General features: G+C 38.8%; 2 protein-coding genes across 3 annotated transcripts; one reads left to right on the top strand and one right to left on the bottom strand.

Annotated features, from left to right (window-relative positions):
* Positions 1-1960: 1960 nt before the first annotated feature.
* Positions 1961-7985, bottom strand: LOC135592732 (protein ORANGE-LIKE, chloroplastic-like). The gene is made up of 8 exons (XM_065082368.1): positions 7743-7985; positions 7034-7148; positions 6836-6949; positions 6675-6761; positions 4331-4407; positions 4124-4251; positions 2896-3032; positions 1961-2223 (listed from the first exon to the last, which is right to left on the bottom strand). Exons 1-8 carry the CDS (start codon positions 7958-7960, stop codon positions 2146-2148), a joined length of 954 nt encoding a protein of 317 aa, XP_064938440.1. The 5' UTR covers positions 7961-7985; the 3' UTR covers positions 1961-2145.
* A 430-nt stretch (positions 7986-8415) lies between these two features.
* On the top strand, positions 8416-16103 carry LOC103997409 (protein TIC 100). 2 transcript variants are annotated; one of them, XM_009418611.3, is made up of 11 exons: positions 8416-9177; positions 9549-9620; positions 9897-9986; positions 10079-10252; positions 10708-10798; positions 11060-11122; positions 11203-11269; positions 13007-13110; positions 13197-13323; positions 14189-14922; positions 15392-16103. In XM_009418611.3, the coding sequence occupies exons 1-11, from the start codon at positions 8525-8527 to the stop codon at positions 15737-15739; spliced, it is 2523 nt and encodes an 840-aa protein (XP_009416886.2). In that variant the 5' UTR covers positions 8416-8524; the 3' UTR covers positions 15740-16103. The 2 variants fall into 2 exon arrangements, with proteins under 2 accessions (XP_009416886.2, XP_009416887.2); XM_009418612.3 differs by having other exon boundaries at positions 8419-9177; positions 15395-16103.
* Positions 16104-16892: the final 789 nt, after the last annotated feature.

Raw genomic sequence — 16892 nt, 5'->3', positions numbered from 1 at the left:
GTGGTGGTGTTGGTGGTGGTGGTGGTGTTGCGGAGGGGGTGCACCGTAGATTGGTGTTGGGTGATGGTGGGACGGAGGTTGGCCACCATGACTCGGTGGCTTAGGGTGGGTCGTCGGAGGGCCGTGGTAGGGTGGTGGTTCAACTGAAGGCGGCTTGGCCACGGGGGTGGGCGGTGTGATGGTGTAGTAAGGCGAAGTGGCATCACACAGAGGTGAGAGCGTCACCACGAGAGCGATGCAGAGGGGGAAGAAGGCCCTCAAAGCCATCTCAGCACTCGCTCTACGGGCACCAATAATGGCTACCGAAGCGGGGGAGAGGGAGGAGGTGCGAGATCAATACATTTCTCCTCCCTCGCCAGCCTTTATATACAGGACAGCTTCGCGTGACGGAAGGAAGGAGAACCGAGTTGGTGAGGATACCACCACCTAAACCTGCCCACCATAATCGCCAGAGTTGTTCTTTCTTTTCTTCGATTGCCGCAGCAAGTCAAAAAGTTGGATGTCAGAGATCACGGGAATACGTGGAATGGATTGACTAATGTCCGGAACGTGACCATCAGAAGTGGGCCCTTCCCATTCGAATGGATTTGAAATGGGATCAATCTTTCCGCGTTCGTCGGTGTCTTGTTTCACATGCAGCCAAAACCAACGCTACCATATTGCCCTTTTGTGAAATTTTACTTCCCCTCCACTCCAAAGATTGGGTGACTTTTCGGAGAAAACGTCTTCTTTAAGGGTTTTTCCCGAAAAGTACCAACATTTTTAAAAATTGCCAGATAATATTTTTTTAAATTTAATACCTAAAATATCTTTGATTGGACAGTAATTCATGTATTCCTCTCTCTCTCTCTCTCTTCTCTCTCTCTCTCTCTTTTTTGGGATCAATCCAATCCACGGAGTGAATTGATCTATTTGTAATGGTCTCTACCATAAAAATATTATAATTAAACTAATTCACCTGCGTACTGATCCATAGGACAAGAAAGGAAACAAAAAAGTGACGACGTATTCCGAATACTAGGCAAAAAAAATTTATCGGAAAAAAATAAACTTTTATCGGAAATTTGCGATTTTGAGTGTTGATGGACAAATCATGTTAGTATTGTGACGCAAATGTGCACATGCTCGATGTGGCAAAGTGCGAGTGAACCTTCTCAGTATTTTCACACGTTTAATCCTATAGAAGGGCATCTACGTCGGATGTGGTACAACTGCGTATGATCGTCATATTCGTATACGAGAAATAGTTCTTAATCCAAAATGTAAATGTCAGTCACCTCAACGATCCCCTGACATACGTGTAACTCTAGCCAACCTAAACAACTCATCCCGCCAATGCAGTAACTGTACGGCGACTGAGGAGACAATTATTGTGTGTTTGCAGTGTCAATAGGGCCCCAAGAGATAGGACAAGTATGGCCTCTCGTGCTCGATTCTTCGCTGTTTCTCCATCGAAGGTGTGGTTTGTCGTCTTGTGGCAGTGATAGGACCCATGTAATCCGGAGTATTATAGGAATCGGCCGCTTGCCCGAACCCAATCGAACCGAACCGTGTTTCCAGCGGCGAGGTTCCATATAAGACCAGTAGCGCTTCAAAGTTATGATTGCTTGGTTTGGTCAGGGTTAACCAGGTGGGTACGGTGTGCACCGGCTTGCTCCGTGAACACAGCCTGACGCGGTACCCTTCGCTTCGGTAGCCCATGTGGCTCGGGCTTTCGCCCAGGTCACACGGGCAAGCCGGAGGATCACAGCACGGCCGCACCCGACCCACCGCGCTCAACACACCATCCCGCCACCTTATTGCCCCGGCTCGGCAAGTCATAATTCCTTGGACTCATGTGCTCTGATCAACGCTTGTCGTCCATGTGACCTCGAGCGATCACTTGGGGCATGATGAGATCTCTCATCCCTCAGGGTTTTGCATGATGCATGGCATTGTGTTTCGTCGTGCCTACGCCAAATTTGTGTGTCAAATGTTTTCTTTTCAGCCATTGCCAACCCTACTATTCGTGGTTACGATTTGATAATACAAAGCAAGTCATGTCAAGTTCGAGAAACTCTAACACGAAGGACTACAATGATATAGCAACAACAGGCATACTAAAGCCGAACCTGCATCCGAGACAGCAGCTTCTTGTTCGAGGATTCAATCGAACGGATCTATACGCGGATCATGTTCACTTGCCATAGCCATACCTGTGCATAGGCATGTTGGGCACATGACCTGAAGAAGATACAGTTCCATAAGACGGAGGAAGATAACCAGGTGAATTGGTGCTCAACCGATACGCTTATAAAACAACATGTTTAAAGCAAGCAAGCAAATGTGTATAAACTGGACATCAATAAACCGATTGCCTATAGGAATTTTACATGTTTTTTAGCAAATGAAGACGATAGCAAGCAAGCTAGCTACACTAAACACTCGTGTTGTCTCTCAAAAACTTTTATGCATAGGATGCTAACTTCATCATCTCAAGTGATTTCAGTCCATACAAGTGATAAGAGTGTATGTAGCCTTGGCATTTAAGATTCTCTCTGGATCCACTTGGTGTTGCTTCCGTTAAGGATGTGTAAATAAAAAAGTCATGAGCCATGAACTAAGAAGCTAGTCCACAGATCCAGTCCAGTGTTCTTCATAAGGGAGACATGGCAACTAAATTTGCTTGATTAATTCTAATTCCTATATGCTCTATCAGATTAATTCTAATGTCGATATCCTCTATCGTATACAAGTAGCATAAATGTCCACAAGAAGTTAGAAGAAGATAAAATTGGAGTGAGCCAAACATATAATCATAACAAGTTGCAAGAAATATAAGACAGCAACTGTTTCACATGATGGTAACAGAAAACCTACATGTATATTACAAGTGCTAAGTTTCACAGACCATACCTTTCCAGTTCCGGAGCAATTTGTACACCTCTGAGTTGAAGGCGGTTGAAAAGGACTATTGCAACCATCAGGAATGGAATTCGGTTCAATGCTCAAGTAAACACCACTAGCAGAACATCTAGCACAGACCAAATATCCTGGACCGAGGAAGACAATATAATGAGAGTAATATGCAATTATTAATGAGACAAACTCACCAAGCATGAAACAAGCAGAGTAATATGCAAAAAGTAATGTTTATTTTCCTTATTAACTACTTAAATGGAACTAAGTATAAAAATCATCAAACCAGTCCATACCAGCAATTATTCATTAGTTTAAACGTAAACATGAACTGAACCATTTCATCCGACATTGGTCCATTTCTTATTAACCAGCCAGATCGTACCAAGTTTTATAAAACTGATCGGACTGACCCGTATTGGCCAGTACTTATTAGTCTAGTTGTGATCAGTTCTGAACTATGTAATTTCATCAGGTACTAGTTCATATCGAGTGTACCACTGGTGATGCTTACCATACTAGACATGTTGACAGTCAAGGTTAAGGTTAAGAAGAGGAGAATGAGGAGGAAGCAGAGGAGTACTGGGCAAGTCGACGGCAAGCAGCAGGGAAGTGGGCAGTCATGAGAGATCACATAACTCGGTTGTCGGTTGGGAGAGAAATTCATCATCTAGAGTTGCTTGAATATTGCTTTGATATCAATTATAAAAGTATCAATTGCACCGGAACTATAGCCACTGACATACCACTTAATGTATAGAGTTGCTCGATTATTTGCTTAATTGATTCACAATTACCACACAGAATGTATCGATAAGAAATGTCATGAGTAATATCATGAATGGGTTCTATGAAACTCCTGTCTTAATGTTCAGAAATAACTAACTCCGAAGCTACCATGGCTTTCCTTTTGGCATTAGGAGGGGGCCCTACTAAGAAGGTGTGGATTGTTCACACATAATTCATGCATCATGGTAATTGTAAGTTTGTAACATGTTTATAGTCTTTTTATGCTTTTCTAGATATGATTTGCAGAGTCATAGAAACATGATTCCTTATTGGCACAAATATGCAGAAGAACAAGGTTTAACATGGTACTCAGCATCAGGACAAAAACATCTAAAACCTTGGATAAATCAACTGCTTTTTGCTGGACATCCAATCATCTTAAACACTTCATAAACTAGCATAGCTAGGAGCTCAAGATGCATATATTATTACGTACCAGTGCCATGGCAGTACTTGCATCTCTTCTTTTCTTGTTGCTCAACGTTGTTGGCTTCAAGCAACATCAGGGCTGATATGACACCTACTGCACCACCTGAGAAGGATGCTACAATGGGATCGACCTGACTAAATCATGGTACAAAAAAAAAAAAGCTTTAGTCGAATTGTTAACAAAATATCCCAGTAAATAATTAAAAAAAAATACCTTAGCTGCAGAGGTAAATGCATGTTACGTATGAAATCCTCATAGGATGTGCCGCCAAGTCCTAATTTCAACTCCAGCTAGAGAAAAAAAGGAAAAAAATCACATGAAAAGAGACTCAAAAGAACAAGAGAACGCTTTAGTGGGGATGAACCTTTGCTGCATTAAAGATGTCATCTCTTGATTTTGAACAGATTGCCTATCGCTTCTAAGAATTAACCAAGCACATGGTAAACGCAGGTGGATCTCATAAACACATAAAACTGTCTAAAAGCTCCCAAGAAACATTCAGGAACATTTACAAAGTTCATATAGTGTTGTCAATCGCAAAAAGCAATTAATTCAAAATGGATTATTTCTGTTCTATAAAATTTTTATGAGTAAACAGATGAGCTAATTACGAAGCCAAACTTAGGCAAAACAAACTATACAACATACTTATGCAGGGGCCATTTTATTTCATTTTCTTCGTTGAGATAATTTTATCAATTCTTCAATGCAATAAATTTCTACACAATCTACAAAAATTAAGAGGGAGATAAGGATGTTATGACGCAAAAACCATTTTATTCAATTTATTTTTTGGAATAGGTTATTAATTTGAGAATTTCTTTTCTAGAATATAACAAGTCCCTAAACGAGAAAGTTTTTAAACTTGAGAAGTCTACACCCAACTTTCTACCCAAAGAAAGGAAGGAAACTGAGCTAAAAGAGATTAGATGACTGGATAGAAATGCCTGATCAAAGATGTTTATAATGGCAGGGAACCAATCCCAATCAAGGAACTTGAAAATAAAAATACTATTTCCTAAAGTGAGAATGGAATGTGAATTTTCTCTAAAAATAAAAGATGAGATAATGAATTTCATCGCAACTTGTTTTTTAAAAACTAGGACACCTTTGCCTTTTCTTTTATACTTAATTACAAAAAGAAAACATTTGATCAATGATATAATTGAAATAACCAAAATAACAATATTTTCTTATTATGTACTGTGATGTGTGACCATCTTCTTTCCTTCAAGATTTTGAGTCCCTTGTCCATGCATGAGACACATCTGTTTGAGACACCTTTGCCTTTTCTTTTATACTTAATTACAAAAAGAAAACATTTGATCAATGATATAATTGAAATAAACCAAATAACAATATTTTCTTATTATGTACTGTGATGTGTGACCATACTCTTTCCTTCAAGATTTTGATTCCATTGTCCATGCATGAGACACATCTGTTTGAGACACCTTTGCCTTTTCTTTTATACTTAATTACAAAAAGAAAACATTTGATCAATGATATAATTGAAATAACCAAAATAACAATATTTTCTTATTATGCACTGTGATGTGTGACCATATTCTTTCCTTCAAGATTTTGATTCCATTGTCCATGCATGAGACACATCTGTTTGAGACGAGAACCCCAAGTGCGATGCCTACAAACTAGAGTAAGTCCAGTTACCAACAAAAAATCCTAGGAAAATATTTTTTGCTATACAAGCCTCGCAATCTACAACATCCGATTTAGCAATGAGCTCTTAATTTTGAGTAAGATGTCTTCTCATAGAGGCTGATTCCGCAATCATAAGGCATCAGAAGATCGCTAGTTTCATCAACAGTAGGTCAATGAGAATCATTGGGTCATGTTGTAGGGCTACAGCTAAAAAATTGGATACTTTTTTCTGAACATTCACCGAGAAAAAAGCCATTGGGTACCAATGGTTACCTCCTGTTAGACGGACTATAGCAGCAGACAGATGCATTCTTTAGGATCGTACTGACAGCCATCTATTATACCTAGTGCCAAAGGACGAACTAAGGAAGACAACATCCTTATTCATGTGTTTCAAGATATATACCTTTTTACCGCAATTATAGCTATTGCTGAAGGACCAAACTCTCTCTCTCTCTTTCTCTCTCTTCTTACCCTGCATCTTTCTTAATTATCCTTTTTGACCAAGATGGATCACATATCTACGGTGGATTTCCAAATATTCATCAGGTTTAAAGTAATTAAAAAGTTCTCCCAATCTTCTCCCTCTTTCTCATGTTTATAGAAAGAAAGCAAAGAAAATTAGGTATACCACTTTCTTTCAATACAAGTTTAGGTTCCTGTGTTCCTGATTAACATGTCCAAAAAGATCTGATATATTACTTATACAACAAAATTTCTTATATGCAAACCATATATGTTTCTTCCACATGTGATATAAAAAAATCAAAAGTCTAAAGTTTACATATTTTAAAATATAACACAGTGCAATAAAAAAAATGAGTAGCAACTTTTTCATTGATAAAGAGATATTAAACAAAGTGCCATTAGAAAAATAAAAACATATACAACTTACTGTTGGAGCAAGAAGACCCCCAAAAACAATTATCCCAAATGCAAAGGAGAATGAGGTCAGGTAAAGTTGCCTCAATGTTTTCGGTGTCTGTTTCAGAAGTGAACAAACAGGTTAATAGCCAAAATATATTATAGTGAACGGGAATCATTGTTTTCTCACACCATATGAGGGAGAAATGGAATAGTTGATGGAATGTCAGGCATCTCATTGTCCTCGCAACTGTCACCGCTACATTCTGCACTCTTAATCCGCTGCTGGATCCGCAATCTCCTAACCTTTATTATATAAACACAAATGTTGGAGTTAGAAGACACTGCCCATCTTCCAACAATAGTGGATGCTTTAAGATCATAAATCACCTCTTCCATGAGAAGAAAGATTTTGTTGCGTCGACTCCTAATATTGTCTTGAATTTCTTGCAGCTGCATCTGGACGAAATCTTGGAGTGTCTCAGGGCCTTCTATGATGCAAAAGCTGACAGAATAAAGCACAAATGATCCCAAATACTTTGGTTTCTTTATAAAAACTTTAAACAATAAAATACTAGCAACCTCAAGTCAGTTTATCTTCATGAACTAACTTAATTTCTTGAAGTGTGATCTATAGACATGAAAATGGCACACGGCAAACGAATACCGAGCCTATGAATTGACCCCACTGATCTTGGGGGAAATTTGCCTTCCCATTCAACTCATCCTTCTTGTTTGGAATCAAGTGGCAAGCTCAACGTCCTAGAAAGAGCAACATATCTCTTGAACCCAAAGTGCTTTCAAACATAAAATTGAGAATTGTTTCAAGAATCCAACTTTTGAAGCATATGACTTGTATTCTAAAACTAATCCAACAAACGCTCAAGATCCATCTTTCCCTACATGTCTTTGCCATCGTCATGCACAAAAACTAGTAAGAAGGTGTGCAATTTAATCTAGGGGAAAATGATTTTAAGAGTCCAACCATATATACCAACTGCAGAAGCGAGTCCCAATCGATCCATGTACCTCATCGACTACAGCGTCGAATTAAAACAAACAGAAAATCAAGAATAAAAAGAGAAATCTCCATGCGAACCCTGAATTATCACCCGCATCGCTCGAGTTGTCGCCGGAAGAGGAACAGTGCACGGGGCCGAATCGAGGCGAAGCCACCAGGCGCCGCAGAGGTGGACGCGATCTCCAGCTATGGCGAGACGAGAAGACAACTATGAGTTTCGAGGTTTGGCGACTCGAACCTGGAGGCGGGTGGAAAGGCGATAGAAGAGCCACCACCGCAGTGGAAGCAGCAGCCATCGATACCTACCTTGGAACCCCACGCACCTCGCCGGCTGGGTTCGAATACCCTTCATAGCGGATCTTTCCATATCGGAGGGAGAAAGTACGTCTGATGCGAAGAACGAACGCGGATCTCGGAGCATCCAAACGCCGCATTCTCGTCGATGGTGTTACGTTGACTACTGTAATGAAAATTGAGCATATGTAAAGTGACTTTTAGACTATTAATGTTGGATTTAGATGATAAGAGTGATAAGTGATTTTAGCTTAATAATTAGACTATTACACTCGATATTTTTTTGACTCTTTTGGTCATTACAAAGCAGGTTGAGATGTTCGAGCTGAGCCGGCCCGACCGCAGCCAGCAATGAGCGCAAAGAACCGTAGTGTTGAGACGGGGTCGCCTTTCGGTTCCGAAGATGAACCCCACCGGAGACCACGCAACACAACCCTTTCTCGTACCAGCGATAACCAGAACACAATAAAGCAGGCAAAACCACAAGGCTGTACCTCACAGCATCTTATCCGTAAGGCTCTCCCTCGACGCATTCCTCATCTTATCCCCTCCCTGCTGCCCTTGCGATGGCAGACGAGAACCCCAATGAGCCGGCGGGTGAGAAGAATGAGGGGCAGCAGCTACGAGGCGTCGATGAGGAGGAGGATGAAAAAAGCGATGGACTGGAAGTTGATGATTCCTCCTCCTCATCATCTTCTTCTGATTATGACTCCGATGACTCGTCTGACGGTTACGGTGGCGGCGGTGGCTACGATTCGGATGAGGAGGAGGAGGAGGAGGAGAAGAAGGACAAAAACGATCCGGAGACCAACTTCCGCAAGTTCTCGGAGGCCCTCGACAGCCGCTACAATCGGAAGCGGGAGGAGGCTGCGGAACGCGCTTACGTGTACCATGAGGACCGCTTCGATTTTCCTCGTGACTCGGAGAAGTGGCGCGAGGAGGACCTGCGCGAGCTGTGGGCTGACGCCCCCGTTGAGATGACCAAGACCGGCTGGGACCCCGCCTGGGCCGACCGCGAGGACTTGGAGGTCGTCCGCAACGAGTTCGAGGCTGGGCACGATCCGCCTATCGCCCCTTTCTATGTGCCTTACCGCAAGTGCTACCCGGCAATTCCTGACAACCACCACGACATCTCTAACCCTAAGTCCGTCGTTGAGGAGCTCGACCGTATCGAGGAGTTCCTCAGATGGGTCAGTTATGTCTTCGAGGACGGTAGCTCGTGAGTGCATCATGCCCTATTCTCCACTATTTCATCTACAATACTTGTTGTTGAATAGCTTTTGATCTTGTTGAGATTCTTACTGAAAATTGTAGATGGGATATCTACATTTCCACAACGGAATGAAGCTTTAAGGGTTTTTCTTACTTGTCATGTTTCCCGATGCTGAGTTTTCCTAGCTCTCTTTAAGAATTTGGGAGATCACTTCCTATCCGGTGCATTTCTTGCTACATCGTATTTCCTGAGCTTTCTATCACAAAAACATCTTTAGGGCTATGTTTATTTTTATTTTTACTTTTTAAATCTTTCTTTTTAGTATTAGTAAACAAACATGCACAGGAAATCTAATGCTTCAGTCGCTTTTGATGAAGGTATGAAGGAACTGTTTGGGATGACCTCGCTCATGGAAAAGGTGTCTACGTTGCTGAAAGTGGACTTGTCAGGTTTGATTAATTGCTTTGCTTTAGCATAGTCTATGTTTTATCCTTCTGAGGATGCGTATAAGTTCTCCATTTCTATTTCACCATTTCTATAGCGAGTCCGTTTTCCTTTACAAGGGTCACACTGTTTTTTGTCGCCTCCAAGTGGACTTGTGCATGATCAATTTTCGCCTCCAACCACATATTTCTGTTTTTTGTATAATATATATCAGTTACCTTTTTTAATAATTTCAGTTAAGTTGCATATCCATTCTCATCGGTGGCTTTTGCTTCTTGTAGGTATGAAGGTGAATGGCTTCAGAATCAAATGGAAGGTCATGGGGTTGTTGAAGTAGACATCCCTGGTGTGGAGCCTATACCAGGTTCAAAGTACGTCTAGATTGATTTTCCTATTAGTGGTAGGATCCATAGTGTACATAATTGTGTTGTATGTCACATAGTCCCAGTTTGTCTTAAAACAGGCTTGAAGCTAAAATGCGAGCAGAAGGTAAAATTATATCACGAGATTTCATGTCTCCTGAAGATAAAAAATGGCTGGAGATGGATATAGAGGATACCTTACTTCTAGCTGGTAGACGAAGAGAAATTCCATTTTATGAGAGAAACGAATGGATAAAGATCTTTGGAGAAAAACCGTAAGTTATCTTTCCTCTTGGTGTATTTTTGGTTACACAACCCATCTTCCTGTCAGATACTCATTTTATGTTTCTTCTAAACAAGGAGACTGTTTCTTGGCATTGCCATTTTCTGATGATCTTCCTTTTCACTCTTTTTCATCATTGTTACCATAGTAAGTTTGTTGGTTTTGGTCATCTTAAGTGGGTATTTTTCTGTTAGTTGATTTGGGTGGGTGCTAGAGAAAGCCTCTTTATATTTGTGCTCACTAGTGTCTTGTTCTCGGATGCCTCATCTTGTCATTACAACTACAGTACTTCTTTTATTTCAGAACTAAAGTTTCTGTGCATCATAAAATTACAAGCCTTTTTGTTTTATTAACATGGACAGATCATTCAATGACATGCTGTCTCTTTCAAGCTTTCATCCGTAGGACAATTTATCTATTATTTTATTTGCTCGTGTCACTTGGCAGAGAAAAAGGTCGATACAGATATGCCGGGCAGTGGAAGCATGGGAGAATGCATGGTTGTGGTGTATATGAAGTCAATGAGCAGATGATATCTGTAGGTGTCAACTTCTTATTGAAACTTTAATCACCATTCATTAGCTTCAGTGACCTTTTTCTGAGTAATTTATAGTGCAATTAAAATATTATGATGACTGGTGATTACATTTATGCTACTATTAAGTGCAAAATAATGCCTTAGTATTAAAAGGTAAAATAGACTCTGAAGTCCACTTATTCTCGCCTAGCTAGCTTTTAGTATATTCCTTGATCAACCCTGTGCAGTTTTATATTTTACTGAAATAATTATTATATGCAGGGAAGGTTTTATTTTGGGAAGCATCTAGAGGACTCATCAGGTTGTGAGCATGATGTGTCAGCGGTATTCTCTCATCTGTGTTGTTTTGTTACTGTTTTGTTACTAGTGTTTAACAAACTAGCTTAATACATATGTTGTCTCAGTTACATGCAGGTATTGCTGAAGTAGCTGCTGCAAAAGCGCGGATGTTCGTTAACAAACCTGACGGAAGTAAATATTCGGAAATACTTTCTCCCTATTTCAGAAATTATCATTATTTATTATCATAAGTAAAAGAGCTAAGCTGCTCATTTGCAAATGTAACCTTTTTTCTGGTGATGAAATCCATTATGCTAAACCTGTGTCTTTTGTCAGAATAAAATATTTCTTGCAGTAACAGGTTGCATCTTTGCACCACCTAGAGAAAATATTAGTTCTTCTCATTATGCATATTAGTAATTATGAATTGAATAGTCTTTTCTACGTTTTGTGATTGATTGAATGACACTACGATGATGATGAACTAGTGTTAAAAACAAAATTCATAAATAAAACTAGTTAAATGCTGAAGTCGCTTTTAGACCTGCATTAGATAGAGTTGGAGAGCCAATCCCTCAGAAGAATCGATATTACTCCTCTATTCAAGATCACCTTAGAAGGACAATATAATGTGAGGTCCACCCTTGAGTGGACTATATACTTCATGGGCCACTAAGCCTGAGCCGGTGATGGCCTGGTGATTGATTTTGTCAGATGGTGACCCATGTAGGTTTGGAGGCCTGTGACTCAGCAACTGGGGGGACTCTGATGATGCAACATTAGTCCTACATTGATTAAGAGTTTTGGAGTCAAGACCTCAAGAGAGCAAGGGTTGCTCATGCTCGAGGTGCCTTTTGGAGACCACCCCAAAATGACACTCACCTAGATTGGACAATACCTCGTGGGCCATTGAGTCCGAGTTGGTGATGGCCCGGTGGTGGACTTCATCACTGAATAAACAACGCAATCACACAATGCAAGTCCATCACATACATTTATATAGTTAGGTATACAAGCCGAAAGAAAAGTCATGTGCTTTAAAAGTTTATCATCTACAGGATTGTCCATCTCATATATGTTATCTGTACGTTCACTTTCCTTGAGTGTCTTCAATAAATTCTCTGCCATTGTACATGTTCTTTCCCTTGGCACATTTTGTCAATAAATCCTTCCCGTTTGGTATCAGCAGAATCAGTGGAAGTAATAAAGATAATTTTCTTATAGGAATTCATCACCAATGATATACTCATTTTCAGATTTATTTACCATTCAAATATGCATATTGAATTTGGAGTATCATGAATTTAAGTAAATGGGTATCTACTTGTCTATCAGAGCACCACAAAATTTAATGTGTGAAACTGTACCAGCCCTTGACATACGATCAACAAATGCTGTCCTTATTGAGACTGTAATGACTTTCATATTGATGCTGCATGGTTGTACCAAATTCCACTTCTAGTTAATCGGCTTTGCTTTATATGTGGGTTGCGCATTGTGAAATCTAGTATTAGAAGTTTAAAATGGTGCAACAAAGCTTATGTGCAAATGTCCAGTTGAGCAGGACATCTTTTTCTTGTATTTAGCTGATGAAAATTCACCTGCTACTCTATGAAAATTGTCTCAAAAGTGATCACTGAGATTAAAGGGTCTATCCCGTTTTGATTTTACTAATATCTTCGTGATGTTGTTGATTGATTTTTTATTGATATATTAAGCTTTACGTTTGCTTCTGACCCTTTTGGTCATTGCATATCTAACTGATGAAACAAGATGACTATCTAGATTAGTGTATGAAGTAAAGAACCACTACCAGGTCATCTATATCGTATGTATAGTACCAGCTGAAGATCTTTAAGTCACTCTTGTTGTAATAGACTATTTCATGAACTAACACTTTTATTGCCTTGTTCTTGCCTTTCCTCACAGTGCTAAGGGAATGGAGAGGTCCTTATGGTGATCCTCAACATCCATACTTCTATGAAGAAGATGATGTGTGGATGGCTCCTGGATTTATCAACCAGTTTTATGATGTAAGTCAAATCTTGGACTCGGCTTTTTCACTTTCAAGTTCAAATATTGTTATTAATTTTCACTGGGTATTGATTTTCTTGGACAGGTACCAAATTATTGGAAGACTTATGTTCAAGAGGTAGATCAGGAAAGAGAGTTGTGGCTGAACTCTTTCTATAAAGCACCTCTAAGGCTTCCAATGCCTGCTGAGCTTGAATATTGGTGGTCTAGAGGTATAACGTCTTTTTCAATTGAGTTGATTGTGCTTGTCAATATGAATGCCACTGATTCGTATCAAGAAGTAAAATCTTGGTCCGACGTGTTGTACTGTGTGTTGGCAGGGTTCCATATTGGTAAGTCAGTGTTCAATTTTGGTCCCTTATTACTCCTAACAGACCCTGTATTTTTTCTTTTGCCCCAGTGATCAATCAAAAATGTTTTTAAAACCTATTATGAACCATATGTCAAAAATACATGTAAGGAACTGCTAAAAATTTACAAAATTATCTTAGATACATGTATTACACTATTACTTATACATCAGAAACTGAGCGTTTATAAAATTCCGATCTGTGTATGTGTACATATATAATATGCTGACATGGGTTTAGACTCGATTGAGCTTTAGTGAACATAAAAATGAATCTAGCTGTATTATGCTTAATCCGGTTCTTCTAGTGCTTCCAACAAACAATTTGGATTAGTTAACTTTTTCTTGGTCAACCTGTAAACTAGTTTTGGATGGTTGATATAGGCTCATGTTTCATCACAACAAAAATAAAGCTTGCATCATTCCATTTTTCTCTAGTTTTATTACAAAAATTAAAGAGAGAAACTGTAGCAAAGCTTATACTACAAAATTCCCTTCTTTGTATATGTATAAAATATGCAGACATGGATTTATGCTCGATTGAGCTCTATCGAACATAACTGCTGCAGTATGCTTAATCCTACTTTCTTGTGCTCACGTCAAACATTTTTGGATTATTAAAATGAGGTTTTACGTATACCCTCAGTCTTACCTTCATTTTCATTGTAAACAAATTAACTTATTATTTCAAGGTTTTTCTGTTAGTCAGATTATTTTTCTCTGAACAGATGATGAAGATCCTGAATTCGTTTTAGTCAACAAGGAACCTGAACCTGATCCTGAGGACCCATCAAAACTTGTATACACAGAAGACCCTCTCATTCTTCACACTCGAACTGGGAGACTAATTAATTATGTGGAGGATGAAAAATATGGTGTTCGCCTATTCTGGCAACCAGATTTAGAAGAAGAGGAGGAGGATGTTGATCCTGACAAAGCTCAGTTTTTGCCTCTTGGATTTGATGATTTCTTTGGTCGATCAGCTCCAGTTGTAAAGGAAGGAAAGGTGAGGGGCTTGATAACATTCCTCCAAAATGCTGTGAAGTCACTTTTTGATAGACTTGAGCGTTGGGCTGTGGAGAAAAAGAAATCTGGTGAGATGAATCTTAAGCTTATTGAAAATGAACTTGAGTTCATTGAGGCTGAAATAAGCCTTGAAGAAGCAATAGAAGACCTGGAATTGGAATTGAAAAGGAAACAAGAAGAAGAAGAAGAAAAGCAAGCCGTTGCAGAGATGGATCAAGATGATTCTTCTGCTTCTGCTGTTCAAGATGAGGCAGTTGCAGATGAAACTGAAACTGAAGATGAGGATGAAGATGATGATGAAGAAGCACCAACAAGTTTTGGTACAGTTAATCAAGGAAAAGCAGATGATGATACAAATCCAAAGGAGAGCAAACCTGGGAAATCTCCCTTTTCTTCTCTTTCTTTGTCCTTGTCCTCTCCTGGCCTGTTTTCTCTGGTGAGAAATTGTTATGATATTTTGGTTGTTTAGTTAATAGTTGTTTCTGCCTGTGTTTATGACATCACGCCACAGCTCCTAGTAGTTTTAGTTGTTTAATAGAAACCCTTGACAGGCTCCGAACTATTGAAGTTCCCCTTTGTGTTCTCTTTTGGATTGTAGACCAAGCTAGCTAGATCAGGAAGAAGAAAATAGATAATGTTTTTTTCACAGCAGGATTTACTGTATTTGTCATTTGCGGCTTAGGTCTTGCAAATTTTTCTGAAAATTAGGCGTGATTTTTTGCTTATTTTTTCGTTGTTATACATAAAGTAACTACTATTCTCTCTCTCTCTCTCTCTCTCTCTCACACACACACACACACACTCTCTTTTTTCTTCTGTGTTAGTTTCTCACGACGAGTTCTTTTTATTTACTTGTTTCAACTTTTTTTCTAGTAATTTAATGCATGCTCACATTCTGAGTGTAGCAGGTTCCAGCACAACTACAAGAGTCCTTTCTTTCATGGAGAAGTAAACGCCCTTCTGGTGCTGAGCAATCTGGTTATCAAAGGCTTGAAGTTATTAGTGTTCAGAAAAGATTTAACCCGGGGAAATTTCATTGTAGAATTAGTCAAAGAGCAAATTTGGGGGTGGTGCAGCAAAGGCAGAGTTACCTTAGAAGAAAAGACTGTTCTTCTCTTTTCTCTTTGGCCTCAATTCTTTCAGCTCAGACTGCTTGCCAGAGTCGAAGGGACCAGACCAAGGAAAGATCGGCTGGAATGAATAATCTCAGCATTTTATCTCTGCACATTCCAGTTACGGATGCTCTTGCTTGATATTACAAGGCATTTCTCCATCACAATCTGATTCTTCCTATCAGAACAAAATTTCAACATTACTGGAATTACATGAACTAGTAATTTCTTGTTAAGATTTTTATTTCAGGAAAATTGAGTTTTGTATGCCCGAATATAACAGTACAGCCGGAGGCTGAGTCCCAATTTTTCTTTGGTAACTTAAAGTTGTGTATTTTCTAGGTTTTTCAGCTGCAGCTGTGAAGCAGAGGGATGCCTTGTTGCTTGGAGTTCTGCTTCTTTAATTTGTTAAGGTAACTTGGATTTTCAAGGTTGGATGTGCTTTATTTTGCTATTTAAATGTGTCACTCTAAAGAAAAGCAAAATGTATCACTCTATTTTGGAATGCTGGATTCGTTGATCGCTTGGTTATTATCTTAAACCTTCCTGAAGTCATCATAGAATCATGCAGTTCTCTGGAATTCAAAATATCCATACAAGCTATAGTGTGTTGAAAATTTCTATGAACATGTTTTTGGAGTCTTCCAGTAGTGTGAAATAGACTGTGTTTTTAATGGTTCTAGAATCGATGGTTTCGTTGTAATTTTTAAATTTTGATAAATCGGAATCGGGATTGAAATCATTGATTTTTTAATTCTAAATTATATTTTTTAAAAATCATATATCGAAGGTTTCGATTCTCAAAAATAAAGAATTATAATATCGAAATCGTTCTGGTTCATGTGAATTATAAGATTGACGTGAACTACTACTCTACTAATTGAGTTTATGTGAATTTTTGCTATCAGTAACGAAGAGCATATGTTAAAAAAAAAAAGATATGCAATCAAAATCAGTTCAATGCAAAATCTTTTTATATAAACAAAAAAAAAGTTTTGCAACATTGAAAGAATAACCAAACCAAAACAATTTTGTAAAGAAGTCATTACAAATAAAAATTAGTATAATAAATAATTCAAATTTCATCCGTGTGACAAAAGAGTAGCATTATGAAACGCAAAAATAGATGAAAATCAATTCAAATAAATAACTCAAAATTTTATTTTTTACAACAAAAATTACTGTTATAAAAACTTAAAAAATTAAGTTAATCGTAAGCCGCAAAAAAAGAGGAATTACTGGAAAAAACCTTTAAGTTCTGGAGTTTTATCGAATAGTATCGGCATGAGAAGAA

This window comes from Musa acuminata, chromosome BXJ1-9 (assembly GCF_036884655.1).
Source record: "Musa acuminata AAA Group cultivar baxijiao chromosome BXJ1-9, Cavendish_Baxijiao_AAA, whole genome shotgun sequence".
In the NCBI taxonomy this organism is placed as follows: Eukaryota; Viridiplantae; Streptophyta; class Magnoliopsida; order Zingiberales; family Musaceae; genus Musa; species Musa acuminata.
This window is presented reverse-complemented; position numbering and strand designations above follow the sequence as displayed.